The 26,077-nt window shown below is 42.2% G+C and overlaps 1 protein-coding gene across 2 annotated transcripts; it reads left to right on the top strand.

Annotated features, from left to right (window-relative positions):
• The first annotated feature begins 735 nt into the window (after nt 1-735).
• Nucleotides 736-25,550, top strand: ncbp1 (nuclear cap binding protein subunit 1). Of its 2 annotated transcripts, XM_080746135.1 has the most exons (24): nt 736-864; nt 1,634-1,722; nt 2,177-2,277; nt 2,464-2,620; nt 2,781-2,888; nt 3,731-3,852; nt 4,141-4,210; nt 4,564-4,779; nt 6,680-6,777; nt 8,432-8,495; nt 8,605-8,715; nt 9,273-9,337; nt 10,074-10,136; nt 10,488-10,562; nt 12,689-12,792; nt 13,862-13,984; nt 15,451-15,553; nt 15,948-16,041; nt 18,158-18,261; nt 20,384-20,501; nt 21,200-21,367; nt 22,689-22,780; nt 23,109-23,130; nt 25,339-25,550. In XM_080746135.1, exons 1-24 carry the CDS (start codon nt 825-827, stop codon nt 25,450-25,452), a joined length of 2,421 nt encoding a protein of 806 aa, XP_080602261.1. In that variant the 5' UTR covers nt 736-824; the 3' UTR covers nt 25,453-25,550. The 2 variants fall into 2 exon arrangements, with proteins under 2 accessions (XP_080602261.1, XP_080602262.1); XM_080746136.1 differs by lacking the exon at nt 23,109-23,130 and having other exon boundaries at nt 22,689-22,802.
• Nucleotides 25,551-26,077: the final 527 nt, after the last annotated feature.

Raw genomic sequence — 26,077 nt, 5'->3', positions numbered from 1 at the left:
ATTTTGATTATAGCCTATACATTTCTGCCATTTGAAAATAGCCGATCTACAAGCTCACAATGCGTCGCGTTGCGACGTATTGTGCGCTTGTAGATCTGCTATTTTCAAATGATTTTTCTACATTTTATTCATTGGAAACGGGACATTCGGCATAATGAGTACTTTCTACTATTGTACCTTAAAGGAGTAGTTCACCCCCAAAATGACTTTTTTTCTATTGATTACTCGTGCCATGGAGACTAGAGTTCAATAATATGTTTTGTTTTTTGTCACATTCCTTAAAAGACAAAAATGTGATAACAATAAATTTACCCCCATTGATTCCGGATGGGGACCCGTTTCGAAACGGGTCCCCATCCGGAACGAATGGGGGTACATTTATTGTTATCACATTTTTGTCTTAGGAATGTGACAAAAAAACTAAAAATATTATTGAACTCTAGTCTCCATGGCGTGACTAATCAATATAAAAAAAATCATTTTGCCATTTTGGGGTGAACTACCCAAAAAAGAAGAAAAGAAAAAAAAGAAGGAACAAAAAAAAGGAACGGCTCATTTCAAAGAGCCGTTCAAAGGACTCGATTCGTTCGCCAACGTCCCACCTCCAGAGGGACGTCGGAAGACAAAGCCCGGTGCACCACCAATTATTTCCGGTGCATCCTGGCTGTGTGAGCCGGATGCGTTTCACTTGAATCTAACCGCTATTCTTTTATGCAGCGACCATTCAAAAGCCAACACACACACACTCATAACAACAACATATATTTATATACACCATATACCGTTTTATAAACACTTGGGTGAGTTAACGCGCGCGACGAACAATGTCCAGGAGACGACACAGTGACGGCCCCGGGGACGACGGTAAGTTTCACGTTAATACTTTCAACCGACTGGCTATTTGTTTTATGTGTGCTAACAGGCTAGCTGATGCTAGCTCAGCTGCTCGGCGTCGGTGCTGCAGCACATGTGAACACGTTGGTGTAATAATGGTGTACGAGTCATTTCCCACCGTGCGAAAGGTTCTCAAAATGAGGACCGAATACGTTCATGAACGTTGCTAGCTAGAGAGTTTACCCACTTAACCTCATTTTCTCGCTCCAACTAGTTGCTAGCCTACTAGTAGCTCGGCTAGTTGGCTAGCTTTAGTCAGGCAGTGGACTGTATGGGGGCGGCAACCTGATTACTGAACCTGCACCAGTGGTGGAAAAAGTGCTAAAATGTTTTTACTTATGTCAAAGTATCTGTATCTGGAATTCTATGTTTTGTAATAATAATCAAATTCCACAAAGTAACTAGTAACTGAAGTTTGCAAATAACTGTAGTGGAGTACATTGTTTGCCACTGAGATGTAGGTAGTGGAGTAGAAGTAAAACCTATTGGAAATTGGAAATACTCAAGTCAAGTGCAAATACCTCAACATTGAACTTAAGTAAATGTACTTAATAGTTACTTTATAACCATGAACCCTTTACCATTTAAATACACAAAGTAGTTGCTGCTTCAATTTTGCACTGCAGGGCTGTGTAAACGACAGTGAAGCACTGATTTAATCCTTCACCTGGTTTGATACCATGTCTATGCCATAATCCATAATTCCAAATTGTTTTTAATTGTCACTTGTCCCTGGCAGGAGGCCAAGCCCACAAAAGGAGGAGAACATCTGAGCCCATTGAAATTGAGGACCGCTTGGAGTCGTTGATATGTCGCGTGGGAGAGAAGGTAATGCATTTGACACACTTCCAAGTAGAATTGGATGATGAGTATCAAAACCCCCATGTCTGTCATACATGGCGTCTATTTAACCACTTGACTGAAGTCCTATTTTGGAAAATTGCTAAAATAGCCAATCTTCAAGTCAAATTGCACTTTTTTTAGATTGTCTATTATTTTGTGCAATTTGGGGACATTTTCGCCTTATGACATTAATGACAATGGGTAAGGCACATTGAAAGTGGTTAGTAAATAAATATTAAACTCTTCTTTTACTTGCATTTATATTTAGCAAATTGACCTGACCTTAAGGCTACATTCCCTGAGTAATAATGCTTCTGATAATGCATATTTAACATGTGTTTTGGTAGTTGCCTACCTGACTCAAGATCAAGACAACATTAACCCTAACTTTTACAGCTACTTGTAAACTATTTTCAGCGGTGTTCCTTTTGCCCCACAGAGTACATCATCACTGGAGAGCAATTTGGAAGGTCTTGCAGGCGTCCTAGAGGCCGACCTCCCAAATTACAAAAACAAAATCCTGCGCATTTTATGTGCTGTGTAAGTATATTCTACATTGTTTTAGCTCAGTGTTTGATTAAAGGTTCAGGGTTTCTCATTCAAAGGTTTTAACCACATGTGTTTTGTTTTGTTTTGTTTTTTGGAAGTTGGGGTCTTCCTTTTCTTCTTTTCCAAAGTTGGGATACCAGGATTAAGTGGTTAAGTCTGTTGTCTTTTCATTTACAGTGCCCGTCTCCTCCCTGAGAAGTTGTCTGTGTATACAACACTGGTTGGCCTTCTCAATGCCCGGAACTACAACTTTGGTGGCGAGTTTGTGGAGGCCATGATAAGACAACTCAAGGAGACGTTAAAAAACTATTTGTACAATGAAGCTCTTTACTTGGTAGGCAAACTAAGTGACCTTGTGGACGATACAAACAACTTTGGACTTCTCTTGACTCATTGCATTTCTGTATATTCACTATGTTCTTATGTACAAACGTGCTTTTATGTAATCTTAATTTAACCTACTTTAAATGTTATACTGGCTGTCCATTTTGCAGGTGAGATTTCTGTCTGATCTGGTCAACTGCCATGTGATTGCTGCTCCCTCCATGGTGGCTATGTTTGAGAACTTCATTAGTGTTACGCAAGAAGAGGATGTACCACAGGTAGCTATTGGGGGGCAGTGGGGCACAATAATATATTGCACAATCCAGCACTGTTGTATGAATGTTGTTTTAGTTTTCTACATATTTGTATCAAGCATCTATACTGGAGCAATTGGTGGCAAACCTAAACCAGAATGTTTAGCTACATATTCTCACAAACACCTCTCACAAACATAGCCACCACGTCGAACAAACGTGAAAATTTACAACTGTCCACATTTTAAACATGCCACTCTTTGAACCGCATTTATTTCAATTTAACAACATCTCGCCTCACGCAGAGCAGCCAGTCCTGACATAGTATTCTGAACATTCTGGCCAGTGCTGAAACGTCAAAATGATCATCAGGGTATCAAGTTACAGAGGGAGGGAGGGGGAGGCAGGGGGGAGAGGAGCTGAGTAGAGTATCGAATTACAACAGAGGGGGGGGGGGGGTGTGTGTGTGCGTGCGTGCGTGCGCGTGTGTGTGTGTGCGCAAGCGTTTTTTTTCCCCCCAAAAAACATTTTTTTTTTTCAAAACTTTTTTTTTCTCAAAAAATTTTTTTTTCTCAAAAAACTTTTTTTTCTCAAAAAAAGAATTACCCATATTTGGCCATTACACACACCACACTGCCGCAACATGGCGGTGAAGGCCGCGCTGCGGCCTGAACTCGGGCCGCAAACTTCTAGTAGTTTATAATATATTAAACCTTGTGAGCAAATTACCGTGGATGATATCCATATCCATATTTGTAATACAACAGGGTAAAGTGCAATGGGAAAGAAAAACATGTTGGAGAAATGTAACATTTTATATTATGTGCAAAACAAACAAAGTGAGCAAGCTATCTTTGTCCGGTCAGGTGCGGTCAGACTGGTTTGTGTACGTGGTGCTGTCCTGTCTGCCCTGGGTTGGTAAGGAGCTGTACGAGAAGAAGGATGTTGAGATGGACCGTCTGCTCAGCCAGATTGAGGGCTACCTGAAGTAAGTGTTCAGTCTTCATTTCATGTTTCTTATTTCTTCCCTTTTGACTTCTTTTTCTTATTGCTTTCATTTCTTGTTTAAAATCTTCCCATTCCATCATTCCCTATTTACTTTTCTTGCTTTTTGTTTTCATTTCTTTCTTTGTTTACACATAGTAATGTATTTTACACATAGTAATGTATTTGTCTAGGATGTGTCTGTTAGTAGATATCAGAATCATGCTCGGTGTCTGGCGTTTCCCTAAACTGGAAGGAAGGTCAAATATAAGTGTGACGTTGTTGATTGTAGGAGGCGAACGAAGACACACGTCTCCATGCTTCAGGTGTGGACAGCAGAGAAGCCCCACCCACAAGAGGAGGTGAGGGAAACATCCACTGTATATTGAAAGTATTTGCGTATGTGGCAGGGTGACCTAGCAGTTAAAACAACCATCCAGTAGCTATTAGGTCAAATGTATGCGGCCATAAGCAACCAACATGATAATACCTTGATAGCATCTTTAACAAGGTTGCAAGATGCTTTTAACAAATCCAGCAGTGAAACAATAAAAAACAGAAGGAAATCACACAAAAAGGGGTGGAAACAAGAAAAATGTGAGATAAGTCAAATCAAACTGTCCTTTCACATGCTTCCTCACAAAATGTATATTTATCTGGAATAGCGTAGTAAAATGTACTTGACTGTAACCTATCCTCTCCTTGTCCCACCCAGTACCTGGACTGCCTTTGGTCCCAGATTCAGAAGCTAAAGAAAGATCGTTGGCAGGAGCGACACATCCTGCGTCCCTACATCGCCTTCGACAGCGTGCTCTGCGAGGCCCTGCAGCACAACCTGCCTCCGTTCACCCCGCCGGGGCACATGCCCGACGCCCAGTACCCCATGCCCCGAGTCGTCTTCCGTATGTTTGACTACACCGATGCCCCTGAGGTATGGTGTTCATATGGCTGGGTGTTGATACCAGTGTTGATTTCGTCGACTAAAACTATGACGAAAAATGTGTGTCGACTGCGTTTTTTTCACTGACGAAAACTAAATAAAAACGAAATAAAAACTAAGCTGTGATGACTAAAACTAAGACTAAATATATTGACAATTTCGTCAACAAAATAAAAACTAGACTGGTTGCTGTCAGGTGTTGCGAGCTTGTAGATCGGCTATTTTCAGCATACAACCAAGTGTAAAATCAGTCATTACGCTGTCATCAAGGCCTGCCAAAATACATTAATCTCATGATATTTAGACGACTAAAATTTGACTAAAACTAAAACTTTTCAGGTGACTAAATTATGACTAAAACTAAATGACATTTTATTAAAAAAGACTAAAACTAAATCAAAACTTTCTGTCAAAAACAACACTGGTATTGATACCTACTGATAGTGTACAAGTAGAGCCCAAAAGCTCCCACTCTAACCTTATAGGTATCTATCTATCTACTCTAAAAAAATATATATATATTGGCCTAATAGTGTACACCAGGGGTTTTGGGGGTCCGGGACCCCTAGAGGGTCCTCAGAGTTACTACAGGGGGTCCTCCAAATCTTTGTGTGATTTTTTCCCCCCTCCTTTTTCATAATAACCACTTGAACCCTAGCGTCCATATTCTGAGGACTTTAGAGGAAAATAGCAGATCTACAAGCTCACGAGGCGTGAGCTTGTAGATCGGCTGTTTTCGGCAAAGTGGTTTGGTGTAGAGGGGAAAAAGAGGAGATTAAGTACAGATTGAAAGGTCAAGTTTATTAAGTATTGACAGTTCAAGTGGTTAAATATCAGAAAACACAAATTGACATGAATCCAAAATACAGTACACTGATGATTGTGCTGTCAAACAATGAAACTATATTCATTATATGAACTGGTTGTGGGGGGGGGTCCCTGCTTCGTCTCTCTCAACTAAGGGGTCCCCGACCTGAAAACGTTGAAGACCCCTGGTGTGCACATTCTTATTTTGTGTACCAATACCCAACTGTTTTAACCCATTTAGGCCTGAACACATTATGACGCAATATTTTATGCTTTAAATGTAAAAAATAGCAGATATACAAGCTCACAGCGCGGCACCGAGTGCCGCGCTGCGAGCTTGTAGATCTGCTATTTTTGAAAAAACGTGAAAATTAGAATTTTTACCCGATTCTTTGACTCTGTCCTTTGTTCTAGCCTATTTATAACCTTATTATGAAGTACCTGGGGTGATGTCTCCAACACCTTACCCATTTAGAACGGGTACACATTATTGTGTATCATTATTTTATGCTTTAACTATTGAAAAATAGCAGATATAGAAGCTCACAGCGCGGCACCGAGTGCCGCACTGCGAGCTTGTAGATCTGCTATTTTTGAAAAATCGTGAAAATTAGAATTTTGACCCGATTCTATAAGTGTCTTTTGAATCCTTCTAAGATTTTTGGAAAAAACCTATGTTTCTCTGTCAGCAATCTGGCCAGCCATCGTCAAAGAAAAGGTCCTTTTCACTTAACTGGAGCTCAGTTAGTCTGTTCTCGAGAGACTACTATGTCAGTGGTTCTCAAACCTTTTCATGTGAAGGACCCCCAAAATGATATTTATTTGGCCACGGACCCCCATTTCAAAATATCTAGTTCCAGGGGCCACCCAGAAGCAAAATTTGAGTTACAAACGTTCGCTTTGAAAATACATAATATTCAAAGATTTGCACAAATTTCCACGACCTTTTCAAAAATGTGAGCTTGTATATCTGCTATTTTTCACTGGTTAAAGCATTCAGTAATTCTAGGCCTAAATGGGTTAAATAAAATCCTAGTATTATTGCCCCTGTTTCTCTACAAAGTTGTCTTCTGTGGATCCTCAGGGCCCGGTTATGCCTGGCAGCCATTCAGTTGAGAGGTTTGTCATCGAGGAGAACCTGCACTGTATCATCAAATCCCACTGGAAAGAGAGGAAAACATGGTGAGTAACGGCTATCTCTGGCTTTGAGGGCGGCCACATTTGGTCAAAAGCTACCCAGTGTTGTGTAACTTGTGTTGTTGACAGAGCGCACGAGCGGAGTGGAGCGATGACAAAAAGCCGCTCCGCGCTCCAGAGGGCTCTTGTCCCACTCGCTCGTCGCTCTGGTCGGCCACCGGGCCGATCCGCTCCCCGCCGCTCCCTCGCTCAACTTGATTTTCGCATCTCTCGCTCCGCGCTCGCTCCACGCTCCGCTCAGGGCCGTCAATCGGAGTCAAAAAAAGTAGTTTGCTACCATGTCCGAAACACCTTTTCCTTTCCCAGTGTGTTCCCAACACAAATGGCTGCGCTAACGTGAGCCTCGGTTTTGATGGAGACTTGGAGAGCTTTCCACTCGCCACTGTTTTGTTGGAAACTTGCGGCGCGCGGCCCCAACAGGATCGGCTCGGAGCGGAGGAGGGTCGGCGCTCGGACCCATTATAAAAGTCGCTCGCTCGCGCTCAACAAAAAAACGGCCCGCACCGCTCACGCTCCACTCCGCTCGTATGCTCTGGTTGTTGAGTAGTGTATTAGCACCAGCTGCCAAGTGGGCAAAATTTAAATGGAATAAAAGCTTCTTGCGGTGGGTTGTCTGATACCCTCAATCTTTTCCATGTCTGTATGTGAACAGTTTAAAGACTTGATAGACTTAATAAGCCTTGTATGACTTAATTTAAACATTTTCCCCTACAGTGGTAAAGGAAGAAAAGCCTTTCACACATTGACTATGGGATGTACAATATGATAGTGCTAAAAGTTATTTTATATTGTCTCAATACTTATATTAACTCATTTACCCCCATTTTAAGACTCCTTCTGAGGGTCCACACCGCCAGGATTTTGCCTACCTTTAACGTGGGCGCGCGCGCGAATCCATTGCGCGATGGTTCACCGATTCCATTCACAATACGATCCAGTCAGTGTAAGCTACAAAACCCAACAGCCTGCCATTTCCCAAAGCGAAACCGATTGAGCCCAGCGTGGGTGTTGCATAACATTAAACAGGATGGGATTTCGGCAGACAGGATACAGGCGTCGTTGTCCTGCCCCCCCATTTCCGTTTTGGAAGATTTGGATCCGTTGTTTGTGAATAGAGCGCTATGGAGCCATAGAGCGCTATGGACGGCGAATCGGCGATCATACTTTTTTGTTTTATAGTTATTAAAGCTAATTGATAACTCGTCATAAGCAGAGTGGACCCATAAATATAGCTCGTCAAACTCGTCCTATGCAGTGGGTGAGTTAACATCTTATGTGCTGTTGTTTTTGGTGCCGGTAACGAGTTTAACGAATCCTGTTTCCTGGATATTGGATTCATTGTGTGAATGTTATTGTCATGGTAATTGTAATTGACCACCAGGTGTCACCCCTTATCATTATACAAAGATTGCTAGAGAAACATTCTGCTTTGTATTTTACTTCGAATGATTCTTTTAAAGGATAGCACAGTTTCTTAGGCAAACTAAGAAAACTATTAGGATAAAATGAATAATGTAATGAATCTTCAATCAACAACAACAAAGCATACAGGGTTTTAAGTGGTCGGGTAAAGGGATTTCTTCCACTGTCTCAATTTAATTCTTGAATTTATATTTCTCTAAAATGTTTTCATTTTCAGTGCTGCCCAGTTACTCAGCTATCCAGGGAAGAACAAGATTCCACTTAACTATCACATTGTGGAGGTATGGTGTTATTATTTGTCACAGATTTGAGAGAAGGTTTCACACTACAGTACAGACGTGTTTCCCACCGTAGTAGAAAATTACATTTCATTGCTTCTCTTTGCCACAGGTGATTTTTGGAGAACTTTTCCAGCTACCTGTTCCGCCCCACATTGACGTCATGTACACCACACTGCTCATTGAACTCTGCAAGCTGCAGCCTGGATCACTGCCCCAAGTTGTATCCTTACCTGTGATGATGATTTAACTTAGGCCATGGCTACACGGAGCTGGATATTTCTGAAGCTAGACATTTTTTTGTGCTGTTGGGGCTTGCAGCCACATGAAGCTGGATATTTCGGCTGCGAAGCTGGATATTTTTTAAACCGGATAAATAAGTGGAGAGATTGAAAAATATCCGATTCACTGAATCCGTGTAGACAGGGAACCCGGATATCTCTGAAGACTTTACTATGTGTGTGCTTGTTAGACCTAGATATCTTTCTCGTGTGGACCTAGATATTTTTCTACGTGGATATCTGAAAAACTGGGATATATGAAAAATCCATGAAAAAAAAAAAAAAGACATGGCCTTAGTTAAAATGCTGTATGTTGGAAGTTATTATTGTACAGCTGAGAAGATATTTTATTTAACACAATTTGAAATCTTGCATTCTCTATACTGCAATTAAATTAATATATGTACAAATATAAATTTAGCATAATCGTATAGATAGTGGCCTTAATATAGATTTGTTCAATTCATTATAAAGGTTGACCTTAACAGCTGAATGCCAGTTGGCTCAAGCTACAGAGATGCTCTACATGAGACTGGACACTATGAACACCTCTTGTATAGATAGGTAAATGAACTTTTCTCTTTTGTTTGTCTAATTGTCTATAGCCATTGATATATTAAACCTAGGCTTTGTCTGTATGGAGTATTTGGGCTTATCTCCATGTCAGTGAGAGTATTGCTATACGTGGTGTTAGCACTCTTTGACTCTTGCTTAGTAACTACAGCCATGCTCCCTTCCCACACAAGGTGCAAGAGCCTTAGGGCTCTATTATGATCCAGGTATTATGCCTTATGCCTTAACTTCTTTGCCTTTTTTTGACTATTTTGAAAAACATTTTTAAATACTTCAAATGCTGATCCACATCTGCACGTTGTGAGCTTGCAGATCAGCTATTTGAAATATTAAAAAAAATGTGTATATATAGTAAAAAAAAAAAAAGGCAAAGAAGTTAAGGTGTAATGCATAAGACCTGGATCATAATAGAGCCCTTAATGTTCTTGAGCGCCAAGTCTTCAGTGAATTCTGGGTATTGTAGTTAGACAGCTAAGCAAGCACCATGTCAAGAGTGAGACCTAAAAATCTCATTTTCTCAGCCAGTATCATATTAACTGTGTTGATCAATGCAAAAATATGTAAATGTCATGCAATTTGACTATACACCCCTAAATCTATCAATAACGCCTCCTTTAAGTTGTTGAAAAGTGAAGGTAATTTTACCAGACAATTAAAAGACCTTGTAGAAAATGCATCTGTTGATGTGGTCCAGATTTACAAGCGTGTCTCTCTTGAACATTTTCAGACTCCTCAACTGGTTTTCCCATCATTTGAGCAACTTCCAATTTCGATGGAGTTGGGATGACTGGTGAGTACATACTACATCAACATTAATGGGACTATACATATGTTGTATAGTATTTGCTGCAAAATAATTCTGTGCACAATGGTCAGTATTGAGTTTTGAGGATGGCATATCATTTTAAATTCTAATAATTACTCATATAATTTCATATTGAAGCTTTACATTTCATTAATTTCTTGCTGTACAGAAAGTGGAAACTGTACATTTCTTTCTTTCTTTTTTTTCTTTCATTTTGACAAATGCAAACAATTGCAATAATCATTTTATAATGGTGCACTGCAGCCCTGTAACAAAGTGACAAAAACAAATTCTAAAATGTGTTGATTCTATTGTGACTTGTATATCTCTCCATAGGGCTGACTGCTTAACCGTGGATGCAGACAAACCCAAGCCCAAATTTGTGCGCGAGGTGCTCGAGAAGTGCATGAGGTAATGAAAGAATAGAGGCTTTGTTTGCATATCATCGCAATAGATGTTTGCTTTATACAAATACGTGTACCACACAGGCCCTGATGCCTGAGTGGTTTGATTCCCAGCCGGCTGGGCCATTTGTTGTGCGTTAACTGCTCTGCTTCTCCTCGTTTCCTGTCTGTATCCTCCAGTCTCCAGAAAAGCCCACACAAAATTTCATTTGGATTTGGAAGAAAGTAGTAAAGCCTGATTTGGATTTACTTGTTTGTTGGTGGCGTGCTTCAACATTAGCATCAAAATGAGCCGATCTACACGTTCGTAAAGGGATAGTTCACCCCCAAAATTACCTTTTCTATCGATTACACATCCCATGGAGACTTTCATGGATATTCTTTTTTTTTTCCCGCCTTCCTAAGCCAGTAATTTGAGGAGACTAGGGATGTGAAGAAAAAAAATCGACTCGAAAATCGACTCATGCTCACGGCAACTCAGAAAGTATGAGTCGAAAAATCGCATATTTTTATTTATTTATTATTATAATTTTTTTCCTAAAGTTTTTCCCCCCCAAAATGTTTTAATCACTTGTTCAAAAACGTTATAAGCGTTAATGTTTTCCAAATGTGAGAGGACCGGTGTGTGTGTGTGCGCCTGTGACTGTGTCGGGGACGAGTGAATGTCTTGTGTTGTGCATGAATGCATCGCAGATTCGCATGCATGCGGTGCTAGTCAGGTCCGCGGACTACTGGTTGAGAAACACTGCTGGTCTGTTCGTGTGCACGCGTCATAGCAGTGCGCGCTGACTGGATGTGTTTTGTTTACATGCCTGTGTGCATGCATGCTTGACACGAAAGCTCGCTTGTTAATGGCAGCGTCGCCTCGTGTGCAGTGATTTTGTCAAGATTGACAATAAAACAACACAAAATACACTACTCGTTGTTAATGCGACACACCCGTGGACGTCGGGGAAGGAGAGCGAGGCAGACCAAAGCTCCACATTTGATACACTAGCCTGGGGTGCCAGCCTGAGCACTCTCACTACGTTCCATGGACTTTGTCACTCCGCTTCTAGTCTCTAGAGAACAGACTCCATGCTAACGCAAGGAAGAGCAATTATTTATTATTATTATTAGGGCTTTGATGTAAGTTCTGATGGGTGCAGCTGCATACAAGTTGTGTTGCTTAAAGTAATGCGCCGTTGTGCTCTCCTCTCAGCTGCTGCTTAGCGAAAAAGAAAGTGAAAAAAGTCGATCGATGCGTCGATTTTGGGCCTCGACGCGTCGATTCGCAAATAATGCGTCGATTAACCCATTTAGGCCTGAACACATTATGACGCAATATTTTATGCTTTAAATATAAAAAAATAGTAGATATACAAGCTCACAGCGCGGCACCGAGTGCCGCGCTGCGAGCTTGTAGATCTGCTATTTTTGAAAAATCGTGAAAATTAGAATTTTGACCCGATTCTATAAGTGTCTTTTGAATCCTTCTAAGATTTTTGGAAAAAAACTATTTTTCTATGTCAGCAATCTGGCCAGCCATCGTCTAAGAAAAGGTCCTTTTCACTTAACTGGAGCTCAGTTAGTCTGTTCTTGAGAGACTACTATGCCAGTGGTTCTCAAACCTTTTCATGTGAAGGACCCCCAAAATGATATTTATTTGGCCACAGACCCCCATCTCAAAATATTTAGCTCCAGGGACCACCCAGAAGCAAAATTTGAGTTACAAACGTTCGCTTTGAAAATACATATATTCAAAGATTTGCGCACATTTTCACGACTTTTAAAAAAGTAGCAGATCTGCAAGCTTGCATCGCGGCACTCGGTGCCGCGCTGTGAGCTTGTATATCTGCTATTTTTCTAATAATCTAATAATTCTAGGCCTAAATGGGTTAACATCCCTGGTCTCCATAGGGAACAAAGCAGGCTCTATGTGTCTCCATAGGGAACAAAGCAGGCTCTATGTGTCTCCATAGGGAACAAAGCAGGCTATATGTGTCTCCATAGGGAACAAAGCAGGCTCGTTGTGTCTCCATTGGGTCTCCATAGGGAACAAAGCAGGCTCTGTGTCTCCATTGGGTCTCCATAGGGAACAAAGCAGGCTCTATGTGTCTCCATTGGGAACCAATTTGTCCCTGTCCATTTCAGGCTGTCATACCACCAGAGGATAGTGGACATCGTCCCTGCTAGTTTCTCAGCACTCATCCCAGCAGAACCCCTCTTCTACTACAAATACGAGGATGAGGGCAGTTGTAAGTCAATCATTCTTTGTCATTTGGCATCATTATTATTATTGTCTTGACCCTGAAATGTATTGCACCTGCATAGTGTTTTTTCTATCTGTATTGATGTAACTTGTGTTTCTAGTTGTAACTGTGATACACTGTTATTATGCTGCTTGTTTGTGTAACTAACCATTCTATGGTCAATTCTCTGGTCTTCAAAGGAGCATCTCCGAGTGAATTCCTAGTTAAATTGTGGTTAAAGGAGTAGTTAACCCCCAAAATTACTTTTTTTCTATTGATTACTCATGCCGTGGAGACTTGTGTTCAATAATATATTTTTGTATTTGTCGCATTCCTAAGACAAAAATTGATTATAGTAAACTTACCCCCATTAACAAGATCAGCGCCAGTCGACTTTCAGGTCAACTATGTCACTATGGACTTCCCTGCCAAGCGACTTTTAGATCGACTTTTATATAAAAGCAATTTTTTAGCATTTTTTTTCGATGTATTGGCGGCGCAAACGGTTTCCCCTACCTTGTACAGGCTGTGACGATAGACCGATGGAAAAAAAAGGATAAGATGATGACGTCACTTGTTTTCAGTCCTTGTCTGTGTAGAATGGCAGATCCCAGCCGTTAGCCTGCTAACATACTGTCCATATCCATAACTGCTTCAGTAGGTCGGATTTTCATTCAGATCTTTTTGTGTGGCATCTGCATCCGACCATTTGGCCGGACGATAGGTTAATTTGAAGGATCTGCCACGAATCGTTCAGATCCACGCGTTGTTGTCCTCTGGTGCGCAGTCATTTTAAACCCCATAGAGGAGGGGCTGTTTACACAGCTTCATACACAGACCTGTTATGTTTACAGTGTTACGATGACGCACTCTAGTGGTGTTTTTGGGGATAGTTTATCATCTCTCTGTTCAAACTCATGTAATTGATCACATTAAAATATTAATATTTCCTGGCGTTATTAGCGCAAATTCATATTTTAATTTGGCTGGTAATGGGTTAATTACGGACGGGGACCCAAATGGATGTAAAAAAAAGACTTAAAAGTAATCAGTGTGCCCCCCTCCTCCCCAACAGCATCGTTACCAGGTTACCAAGTGGCCATCACCATTAGCAATGCCATCAAGAACCGAGCCTCCAATGAGGAGATCATGACCATCCTCAAGGAGGTCCCCAACCCTAACCAGGAGGATGATGACGGTGAGTGGCTTCATGGGTTGTCAACCAGTAGCTTCTTACCCGAGACCAGGGCTAGGGTCAACATATATCAATGGAAAAGAGGGAGACCACCTCCAACCAATGTTCCCTCCAATTTTTAATCGGTCTGAGCAAACACTCCAATCTCTTGAGTGCAACTTGAGCAAGTGTGTATTACGGTCAGCCTTCTAGAGAGGTGGACTAGTGAGATCCGATTCTCTCTCCTTCATTGTGGGACATTACAGTATTCTGGAGATGGAGCCAACAAAAATAGAAATTGAATGTCGAGCTCCATAGGAAACATTGCAGTTTTTAGTTTGTACCTGGAGTAAGTTTCATTTCCACTGTGCACAGGGGAACCATGTCTTTAGTTATAAAGAAAGAAACTGTGCTGTGGTAATTTTCAGACGCTTTTCATACACGACGACGGTCACGACGCAAAAGTAGCTTACATGTTTGTTTTGGTGCAGCCACGCTGTTGTGCGTTGGCCAAAACTTGAAGACGGCCTAACGTTAATTCACCTAGAAGTGCATTTTCAAACTTCGCTGGGAGTGTAGTTTTTCAAGTAGGCTAATGGAAAACATTTGTTGCGTGATTCTTCTCTCTTGCAGCGCGTCCGATCGGATAGCTACACTAGGGCAACATGTGGGCTAAGCTCCCTCTGTTTACTGTGTGTGCACGTGTGCCCGCAGAGACCTGCATCTATCCCTGCAAAGGAGCTGTGTAACTATATTACACAAATCTATCTGTGTTAATGTGCGCTACATAGATTTGTTTTGCGCGGCACATTCCTGAGCTGTGTACGCACAAGCGCAAGTTAGGGGGAACGTCGCCTCCAACCACTGCAGACACGGATTAATTCAAATGTTTTATTCATTAAAATAAGTCCCACTGTCCCTAATGCGTCTTTGAAGAAAACCCCAGTGAGTGATGTTCATCGTTAGGGAAGCTGCTTGGGAATCACGTTCTTTTGGTCTTTTTAGACCAGGACATAGTAGTTTGAAGTTAAATCACTCACTCAACTTTCATCTCAGTAATATACTTAAACCATGCATAACTGTACTGTAGTCCTGGGTTTACAGAAGGTCACATGCCGGTTTCCTTTTTGGGTTCATTAAAGCATGATTTGAAAGGGAAACTCACAGGTGTCATTTTGTTAACTGTTCAAATCTGCTGCCGAGGCAATTAAACAAAGCTATGGGACACTGAACTGGAACTCTGGACATGGATAACAATGCGTGTTACAGCTAAAGATAGTTTTCTCTTTTCTGCATACATTTTCCTAACCTCTCAATATAAGGACTGAAGTGACATTTAGCTGTTCATTAGACTGACATCCCATCTGCATAATAGCTCTGTCCTGCTTGCTTACATACTGACTCCTTTCTCTTGGTGTACTTTCTCTTACTGTGTTTTCTCTCTCGTACTTTCTCTTTGTCTGTTTCGGTCTCCCTCTGTGTTCTTCCAGATGAGGGAGAGAGCTTCAACCCTCTGAAGATCGACGTGTTTCTGCAGACCCTGCTCCATCTGGCTGCCAAGTCATTCAGCCACTCCTTCAGTGCCCTGGCCAAGTGAGTGTTTGTGTGCTTGGTTGTTCCAAACCACTGTGCCAAGTAACCTCCATGGCCATGCCGACCTGTCCTGTGGCTTTTCATCTCCCTCCCATGGCATTGGGTTTCTCAAAACACATTCATCATTGGAGATGTTTTGTTTGCTGCCTATTTGGAGCCTTATTGTTTTGTAAGGGGACGTTAAGGTTTCCTTTAAAAGACTAGTGTAATATAGCATTTGTGCTCAACTTTTTTTAAACAAATGCATAGCCACAGATAAAAAACCCCAATAAAACAAATTCATCGGGTACAGACCAAACAATAAAGCAATATTATCTTAAGAAATAAGCGTGAGAAAGTGAATAGTCACATCCATAATCTGTCCAGGGCCTGATCACGATATTTTTCTTCACAGGTTCCACGAGGTGTTAAAAGCACTGACCGAGTGTGACGAGGGCAAACTGCACATACTCCGAGTGATCTATGAGGTCTGGAGGAAGCATCCAGAGGTAAAACCAGAAGCACAAGTTTAACAAACTGACATTAACGGATTAACAAAGTACGCAAATATACAACAGGATTACAGAACAAACCTTCAGACCACAGACTTCTTGTTTGAGACCACTGTCAACAAACACATTGAAAGTCTAATGTAGGCAACAAACAGAAGTGAAAGACTACTTAATGATGCATATGGATTTGTGGACTAGTGCTGCTTATTTATTAATTTATATGTTTATTTTGGAAGGGACAGCACACTTAAATAAACACCACACATACTGTACAATGCCAGCATTGCTTAGAATGTTATTACTTTGATACCTGCTTACCACCATGACCACCTTTCTTCTCTGCATCTTTCCTTTCTCTCTTTATGACCTAGATCAGCCAGATATGGAAATACTAGAAAAACCTCAGATATTTTTAGGAGAACATTTCTGAATACAGAGACTGTTGTCACTTAGGCCTAACAAAAAAAAACTTTGGTTTCCGGTTGGCTGTCATTTTAGGGCTGAGTAGGTAGGGAATTTATTTTATTTTTTATTTTTATTTTTTTGTGGGCATGATGGGTAGCAAGGAATTTTATTTTATTTCCTCATGGGAAGGATGGGTATGTAGTTTTTTTTCTTTTTTTTCCTATGGCAATGATCGATATGCTTCTTTTTTTAATATATTCTGTTTTCCTGAGTTACCAATTTCTAAATCATTAAATGGTTCATGTACACTGCACTTACAAAATAGTGTCTGAAAACAACAAACAATAAACAATTGAAAGCGTTGAATAGAATGTCCACACACTGGTTGAATACTTTTGAGTTTTAATTCAACTCTAAGTAAAGTACCAAAGTAAAGTGCTGTATCACTCGCATACCAAAAATAAAATAAGAACATTCGAAAGTAAAAATTGAGCTTCGAGTTAATTTATATTTAATTAAAACAAATCTGCCGCACTTCTCGAGATTCTGGGCGCATGTAATGTTAAAATGTGGCTGGTCTCGCGAGGCAGAAGTCTCCATTCGCCGCTGCAAAAGTGGGCTGATCTACAAGTCCACAATGCGTCGCTGATCCAATACGTTGTGGGCTTGTAGATTAAGGGTGCATGTTTAGCGACACCGTCATACAGCGAAGAATAAACCTCCAGCTTAACTTTCCCTTCACACTGACCGTCCTCCGCCTCGCAGAACACACACAGTGCTTTCACTGCTTTGCCTCCGAGTTAAACTAGCTCACGTTTAATCATTGATTGATTGATTGATTGATTGATTCAGAATGATAACGAGTCAAGCTGAAACGGGCGACTCATTTGGTAGTGACGGGAAGGCAGACTGTTTACGAGACTTCTCCACCGAAAACACTTATGTAAAGCATGGATTTCTTCTCTCACCGAGTCTCCCCACACGCAGCCACGGTAACGGTAAAACTCCCTACTCTTGTAGACTACCTAATTTGGTTCAAACGAAAACATAATCCATTGGTGTGATTATAATTGCTCGTTTCACGTCGTGGTTGTTCCACTTCCAACTTCCATCACAGATGCTGTGACGCTTCGCATAGACGATGCGATGCTGCTGCTCTTGCTTTTACCGTCGCCAGGCACGTGCACACAGACATCAAACGGGGCTTGAGCCCCTGCCCTTTTAAGAGAGAATTGTCCACCAAAGGGCCCTTTTAGAAATGTCAGCCCCTGCCTCTCTTAACATTCTCTGCACGTCCCTGACCAACGCGGTCCCTGACCAACGCGTCTCCTCGCGATGACGCTGAATAGTAAAACAAAACATTTGCGCACATGATATTTTAGACGAAAGAAAACGTTGATTAAACTTCGCGAATGTGGTCGCACCAAATATATTTTTTGTAAGACGTTTTTGATCGACTCGGTCGGATTTTGACTTAATTTTTTTATTTTTTTATTTTCACTCCAAATGCCAATAAAATCATCTGGGTCGCACGTATTTAATAGGGTCGGTCGCCAACCGGAAACCAAAGTTTTTTTTTGTTAGGCCTTACTCTGGAAAGGGAACCAAATGCAATGAATCTTAAAGGAATAAATTCTCGTTAGATCGTAGATAATGCATTGTAAATAAACTTGATTACATATTAACGGTGTGTGCACTGCTATTGCAGATGACTGCTGTGCTGGTGGACAAGATGGTGCGCACCCAGATTGTGGACTGCGCGGCTGTGGCCAACTGGCTCTTCTCTCCGGATATGGCTCACGAATTCACCAGGTGGGTAGAGACAGGACAGATCAGAGAATATGTCCTTTTGTTGTGTAGTGAATTCACCAGGTGGATAGAGACAGACAGATCAGAGATCATGTCCTTTTGTTGCGTAGTGCACATGTTTTCAATTTCAAAGTTGGGGGATGCCAGGAAGCAGCAGGGGGGTCAATTGGAATGAAACTCTATCATACATCTTAGTGATATAGGGAGTAACATTAAAGAACAACTTTGTTTTTTTACAACAAGAGATGGTCTTTAGAGAAAAGAAAAGATGAGTGTTAAACCCATTCTGTGCCCCAGAGATTAACGGATTATAATGTCCAGAGTGCCACTCATTGGCTCCATTAACGGCCTGTCTCTTATTTTGAAGGCCAGAAGTCCATAGCGTTAACACTTCCGGTCTGACGTCATCGTGTCATGACGTCATGACGCCGATCGTCCACGTGGTGTTGTGTAATGGCGGAACTGAGCTTTTCAACATGTGTTTTATTAGCGATCATCTATTGCCATCCTCCCACTTGAAAGTGTTGTTTTGAGATAACTAGTCCTTACCCGTTCAAAGATATGAGCTCCGAAATGATGTGCAGTGTGTGGGTTATGGGGTGTGCACTGTGCCACCGGCTTCGACTGCTCTCTTCGCATTCAATCCGACTTTTTCACCATTTCTCAGACGTTTGAAATGAATGCAGTGGGTATCCACGGAGGAGTATCCTCCGTGGATACTTTGAAGTACGCATGCGCCGATATCTCTCGCCTTGAATATTATTCCCCTCAGGGGAATCGAACCCAAACCGTGGGTTTGTTGCATCCGTGCTCTACTGACTGAGCTAATGAACGGATGAAGTGACTCCTTTTTTGTGCATTTATCTATGACGTGGATAGTGGGGTAGATGTTGATAGTGAGGGACTGAATATTTACTATTCTGTCCATAACGGCACATAACTCGGTAACGCGGCTGAGTGGGATTGGGCGCCGTTCCCACCGCTCGCCGCGGCAACTCGGCTCGCTAGCGCTCGCCTCGGTGGCGACTCACGGGGGTCATCGGCGCCCAATACCGCCGTTACACCGGGGAACAGAGCATACTTGGCATCTTGGCATCTGGTTCGAGGCTGGGCTTCACCTCAGGTTTTATTTTTGCGCTCCTCTGAGGTTGACCACTAGATGTCGTCATTTTACTACTAATATCTCTGCATTGGTGAGTTAATGGATACTGGATATCCAAGTATCCTGGATACTTTCTGCATTGAAGAGTCTGAAAGCACGTGAATATTTCGCATTAAGTGCGTTGATATCATTAGAAGCAGGTGCGGGATGGAAAGTAACTTTCTGGTGCTTGCATGATAATATGTAGGAGCATCAATGTAAGAAAGACCCGTTTCGTTTAAAGGCTACAGAGATACTGTGTACCGATCTACATGACAACATCTGAAAGAGGGCCAGCCAACACCCCACACGCACACACCCGCACGCACGCACACACACACACAGAGCTGGTTAAACATGTTGCCCCATGCTAGATGCAGAATAGATATGCCTCATGCTAGATGCAGAATATATAGTAGTTACACCATAAAAATGCTAATATACAGCATATGATTTGTGAAAGTGACAAACGGGCTTCACAGTTATGTCAGGTGTGTTCATATGCTAATGGTGATGCGATTTCAGATCAATTGCTCCAGCCACTGAGGAGAAACGCTGTGACAGACACTCAGACAGACAGGCAGACACTCACTCAGACAGACAGACATTCGCAAAATTATAGTATAGATGATGGACATTAAAGATGAGATTCCCCGTCTGCCTCAATGTTATGGGATTACTATTTTGTGCTCGTGGATCCGTGATGATGAGAAATCAGCGACGGAGATCGGCTCGGAACCTTCCGCCATTGTACCCGGTAGGATAAGTGCCGTTACAGTAATATATTACTTTTCGCGAGTATACTCGGGATCGGCACTCAAGCTACTCGAGTACTTTTCACGAGTATTCTCGGGAATGGCACTAAATCGGTTAAAATGTTTTCATTTGCTCATCTTTTCTTTTCTTGTACCCTTGTTGTAAAAAAACAAAGTTGTCCTTTAAGCAAAGCTGTCATGAGAATTTCTGACCCTGTTTTCTATGTAGGTTTTACGTTTGGGAGATTCTGCACTCCACCATCCGTAAGATGAACAAACACGTGCAGAAGATCCAGAAGGAGCTGGAAGAGGCCAAGGACAAGCTAGAGAAACAGCAACACAAGAGGGTAACCTGTTATTCCCAATTAATACCTTACTGTTCAGCCTACGTCTTATGACCATTTCTCTATCGTCAACATTACAAGCAAGAAAGATTGAGACATTTTTATTAATTTATGCAATGTTCTGAATAAATACTGGTTTCTTATTGTCCAAGAAGGTTTGCATTGTTCTGTGGCCTAATGCAGTGGTTCTCAACCTGTGGGTCGGGGTCCCCACATTATGTTGGGGGGTCCCCAGATAATGTGCGACATTGTTTTCTCACTCAACAGTAAACAAACCAACATAAAGTTTAAGTGTATAGAGGGTATCTGCACATTTCTAAAGTGACAATTTAAGGACTTTTTAATACCTCTAAAATGACAAATTAAACATTGGCCAAATTGTCAAATATCAGAGGCAGAAATTGTGAAAATAGCCGATCTACATGCTCACAGCATTGTGAGCATGTAGACCTGCTATTTTCACAATAGAACGGTGTTATACAAAATGTAGTAATGCCTCAACTCTTAGTGCTCGTCAGGTTGGGAGGTCGCGGCCTGAAAAGGTTGAGAACCACTGGCCTAATGCATACCAAACTAGGGATCCTTAAAATTAAAAAAGTTTAGAACCACTGCCTTAGTGGAGTGATGTTGTGTTGGAAAAAGTCTTATGGGTTTTGCCATGTTGTGTGTGTGTGTGTGTGTGTGTGTGTGTGTGTGAGCAGAGGGACAGCACTCACAGTGCTCACAGTGCTCATAGCGGAGACGATGAAGACATGGAGAAGAACAGCGAGGACGAGGAAGGTCAGCTGGAGGAGCAGATAGAGAAGCTCCAGGAGAAAGTGGAGTCTGCTCAGAGCGAACAGAAGAACCTCTTCCTTGTCATCTTCCAGGTACCGACCCTAGTACATCGTCGTATTTATCCTTTTAAAAATGATCTAAACCAGTGAAAACAGCCGATCTACAAGCACACATTGCGTCGTGTGCTTGGGTTACACCCCGCCACTCCGACATGTCTCCTTTCCGACATGTCTCCATTACACCCCGCCACTCCGACATGTCTCCATTACACCCCGCCACTCCGACATGTCTCCATTACACCCCGCCACTCCGACATGTCTCCTTTCCGACATGTCTCCATTCCGACACTAACCCTATCTCTAACCCTTACCCTAAACCTAACCTCTATGGAAGTGTCGTCACTCCGACAATAAGAAGTCAATTTCGGAGTGGCGACATGTCGGAATGGAGAGCGACACCCGTGTGCTTGTAGATCTGCTGTTTTCTCAACTTTTGTGCCACGGCCTTGTATGATGAAGCAGGGCTTTACTTTGCGAGAAAAAAAAACATACGAGATTTGAAACTTGGAGATACGAGGTTTCTGCCCGACAGTGACGATATAATTTGTTGACCGAGGTTCCCCAAGGGACTGTACTGGGCTCCCTTTTTTTGTCCTGAACAAGGGTTCATGTGGTTCATGTCGGAGGCCCTTTCACTGAAATCTGTCAAAGATGCACCGCAATGTGTACAGTTTACTGTCCACTGTTCTGCCTTCAGTTACATCACTACACATAGTTTACCGTCCACTGTTCTGCCTTTACTCAGCCGGGCCAGTTACATCACTACACGTAGAGCTGTGGATTTCATCAAGATATATTCCAGCAGGTTTATTGTATCAGTAAAACATAGTGTTGCCCGATTTTTATTTTTTTTCAAGCAGACTGGTTAATTGGTTCTTAACTTATTTTGTTTCAACTTTAAAAATGGCCAATGTTTTACCAGTTTTTATATAGTTTGTTGATTATTTTTGATGCTGTAATGGTCTATTTTATTTAATTTTTTGAGGTATTAAACAGGTTTTAAAAGTCCTTAAATCGTGACTTCACTGCCAAATTTCAAAGGCCACACCAAAGGTCCGCTGCACAATGCTTGAGAAACACTGCACTTGTAGGCCTATATCACTATACACTACTCATAAGCTTTGTTTTTAATTTGTTGATTCAGTGCTGCACTAAGTGATAGAATGAATAGATTTTTTTTTTTTCTTAATGCCTTACCAAAAGATCGGATCGGGAAAGATCGGGATCGAATCGGAAGCAATAATATTTGATCGGTATCGGATCGGGAGCAAAAAAAAACGTGATCGGGGCATCCCTAGTAAAACGTATATAATGTAAGTGATTGTAATAAGTATTTGTTTTGTGTTCCTTGCAGCGTTTCATCATGATGCTGACAGAGCACCTGGTTCGCTGCGAGACGGGCAGTGTTGACATCAGCACCCCCTGGTACAAGAACTGTATCGAGAGGTTGGAGCAGGTCTTCCTCATGGTAAAGCCCTCACATATACTGTACATTACACACCCCCTGGTACAAGAACTGTATCGAGAGGTTGGAGCAGGTCTTCCTCATGGTAAAGCCCTCACATATACTGTACATTACACACTCCCTGGTACAAGAACTGTATCGAGAGGCTGGAGCAGGTCTTCCTCATGGTAAAGCCCTCACATATACTGTACATTACACACTCCCTGGTACAAGAACTGTATCGAGAGGTTGGAGCAGGTCTTCCTCATGGTAAAGCCCTCACATATACTGTACATTACACACTCCCTGGTACAAGAACTGTATCGAGAGGCTGGAGCAGGTCTTCCTCATGGTAAAGCACTCGCATATACTGTACATTACACACTCCCTGGTACAAGAACTGTATCGAGAGGTTGGAGCAGGTCTTCCTCATGGTAAAGCACTCACATATACTGTACATTACACACTCCCTGGTACAAGAACTGTATCGAGAGGCTGGAGCAGGTCTTCCTCATGGTAAAGCACTCGCATATACTGTACATTACACACGCACTTCTACACACAGATATAAAGAGCTAGATGCCTCGTTCGCCTCTGCAGTTCATTGGAGCGACGTGCAACAGTTGTAGTCCGGACATCCTGGAAAAACTAAGGGAACGCTGTCAGTCAAAGTGACTACTGGCCAATCACAGTGCGACTTTTCCGGAACTTATCCAAGGACTACAATTCAATTCAACAGAGCCAGTTCCGATGTTGCGCGGCTCAGCTGTTCTTACAGGCTGCGTATGTAAAGACCCGCCCCCACCTACCTCTGATTGGCCTAGCAACTTCCCTATGTGTGACGCACGTGGAAGCAATGCACACGTGATTCCCTTAGTCCCTCGATGCACATGCATCAGAGTCGAAGGAGGCGTCTACCTTTCTATGTCTATGCTTCTACACACCAAGGAAGTACTTTTTTTTTACAGTGTGGCTCCTAAAGGGCCGTTTATAGTTCCGTACGTTTGATTTTGTGTATGTTTTGGGTGAAAGAGCACATACGTTAATTATGTCGTAATGCATAGTTCCTCTACGTTATGTGCGTGCCAACCCACCTTCAGCTCCAATTCCGCTCCCGTTGGGACCGCGCGCCTGTATTGCACCTCGCAGCATACGAGAGCAGAGCTGCAGAACAGAGCGATTCGAAACGCATGTGAGACGGATTTTGGCTGCATGAACCACACTCACTGAGTAGCCCCCATCTCTCATATCTGGCGATTAATCAATAACCAACAGGATTTAATATTTTCCGTCTTATTAACTCAGTTAGCGCCGGGCGACTTTACGAGCGACTAGTTCACTATGGCGTTTGGTGCCGAGCGACTCGGAGCGACTTTTATATAAAAGCATTGTTTAAGATTTTAATATGTGTTTATAGACGGAGCGAAATGGTTAGCTTACCTCAGCTAATGTCCACACGTAAACCGTGAAAAAAAAGGATACGATTATGACGTCACCTTTAAACCAGGGCTTCCTGTTGACAACAGGCCTCTGCTAGCGTTAGCCTCAATGCAACCATCCGACCCTCACGTAGCTTCACTAGGTCGGATTTTGATTCTGAAACTTTCTGTGTGGCATCTATATACGTCCCGATGCCCATACCAATGGTGGTTTGAGACGATCAAGCACGAATTGAACAGTATTGAGCTGAAATGGTGACCGGCGGCCCGTCCATGTTAAGTCAATGAGGACCAAGTCAGCGTCTCATCCTGTTATGTGGATTTAAACAGGCTTAACATGGGACCATGTCAGTGTATGGTGTATGGTGGTCTCTAGTGGTCATCTGGTGGTATGGTATGATGAACGTGCATTCGTTAAGGTGGTCTGGTTAAGGTGGTCTGGGGGGATACAAAATAGCTATTTCCTGGCGTTATAAGCGCACATTCATATTCATATTTTGGAAATCTGGCCCTGTATGAGTTAAGAGGACAATGTCTACATAAAAAGGAAACTATGATGGGGTCTTTTTCAACATATTAGGCTTGACTCCATCGAGGCTCACTGCCGTTTCACTTTAACATGGGCTCTTGATGAGAAAGCGGTTCACGGCACGCAATAATCGGCGAGCCACGGAACTTTCCATGTTTGTACCATAGAGGTATGGTTGATATTTACAGACGTTGAAGAACAACATCTTTCCACTTTTTTTTTTTTGCAGAGGATAAGTTATCAAAAGTTCACCACGGGTAGTTCATGCATGTGTACGTACGCTTTAATGGGTTTTAATCCGTCGGGTGGGTGGTGTTCGCTAGCCAACGGATAGGGAGAAAATACGGACATGGAACGGACCAAACGGAAGAAATCTGTCTCACCCTCCGTTTCTAATGTAGACCTGCGGTCCTTATGTATTACTATGTATGGTACTTATGGGTCCATTTGGTTCCATTTGTACACTCTTAGAATCATGGGGAAAAGGTTTGGTAAAATTGTTTGGTAAAATTGATCTATCAGTTGAATGTATAACGGAGTGAGTTGGATGAATAGAATGATTGATTGATTGGTCCTTCTCTCCCCTGTGCAGCACCATGTGACCATCAGGGAGTACATGGGCACCTTGGAGAACCTGTTGTTCACAGCAGAGCTGGACCCTCACATCCTGCACGTGTACCAGCAGTTCTGTGCCCTGCAGCAATAAGCACATACGTACAGATAAACACACCCAGACGTAGAGACGCACACACACATGTCATCTCCCTCTAAAGACTTGCCATATACGCTATGATATATCGTCGTTGTCGGGTGGAAACCTTGTATGTCCAAAACTGTTCGTTTTGCATTATCATTTTAAAAATGACTTAAACTAGTGAAAACAGCCGATCTACAAGCACACAACGCCTCGCACCGCGAGGCGTTGTGTGCTTGTAGATCTGCTGTTTTCACTACTTTTGTGCGACGGCCTTGTATGATGAAGCAGGGCTTTACTTTGGGAAAGAACATACAAATTTGAAACTTGGAGATACGAGGTTTCTGCCCGACAGTGACGATATGACCAAAGATCAGTGACGGCCTTTCCAATTAATGATTCTAATTAGTGTCCTTTGTGCCCACACCCAACCCCCCCCCCCCCCCCCCACACACACACACACACACACACACACACTCCCCCATTCAGAAATGGATTGGTTTATATTTTTGATGATTAGTGACGATGAAATGTTTTCCCCATTCATTGTTTTAATGGTTATATTAACATGAGGAGACAAAGGCAAGGTACAACAGCTGACCAAATAAGGGGTTTGAAGTAATTGCTAGTTGTTTCA

This window comes from Nannobrachium achirus, assembly GCF_963921795.1.
Source record: "Nannobrachium achirus genome assembly, chromosome: 17".
In the NCBI taxonomy this organism is placed as follows: Eukaryota; Metazoa; Chordata; class Actinopteri; order Myctophiformes; family Myctophidae; genus Nannobrachium; species Nannobrachium achirus.
This window is presented reverse-complemented; position numbering and strand designations above follow the sequence as displayed.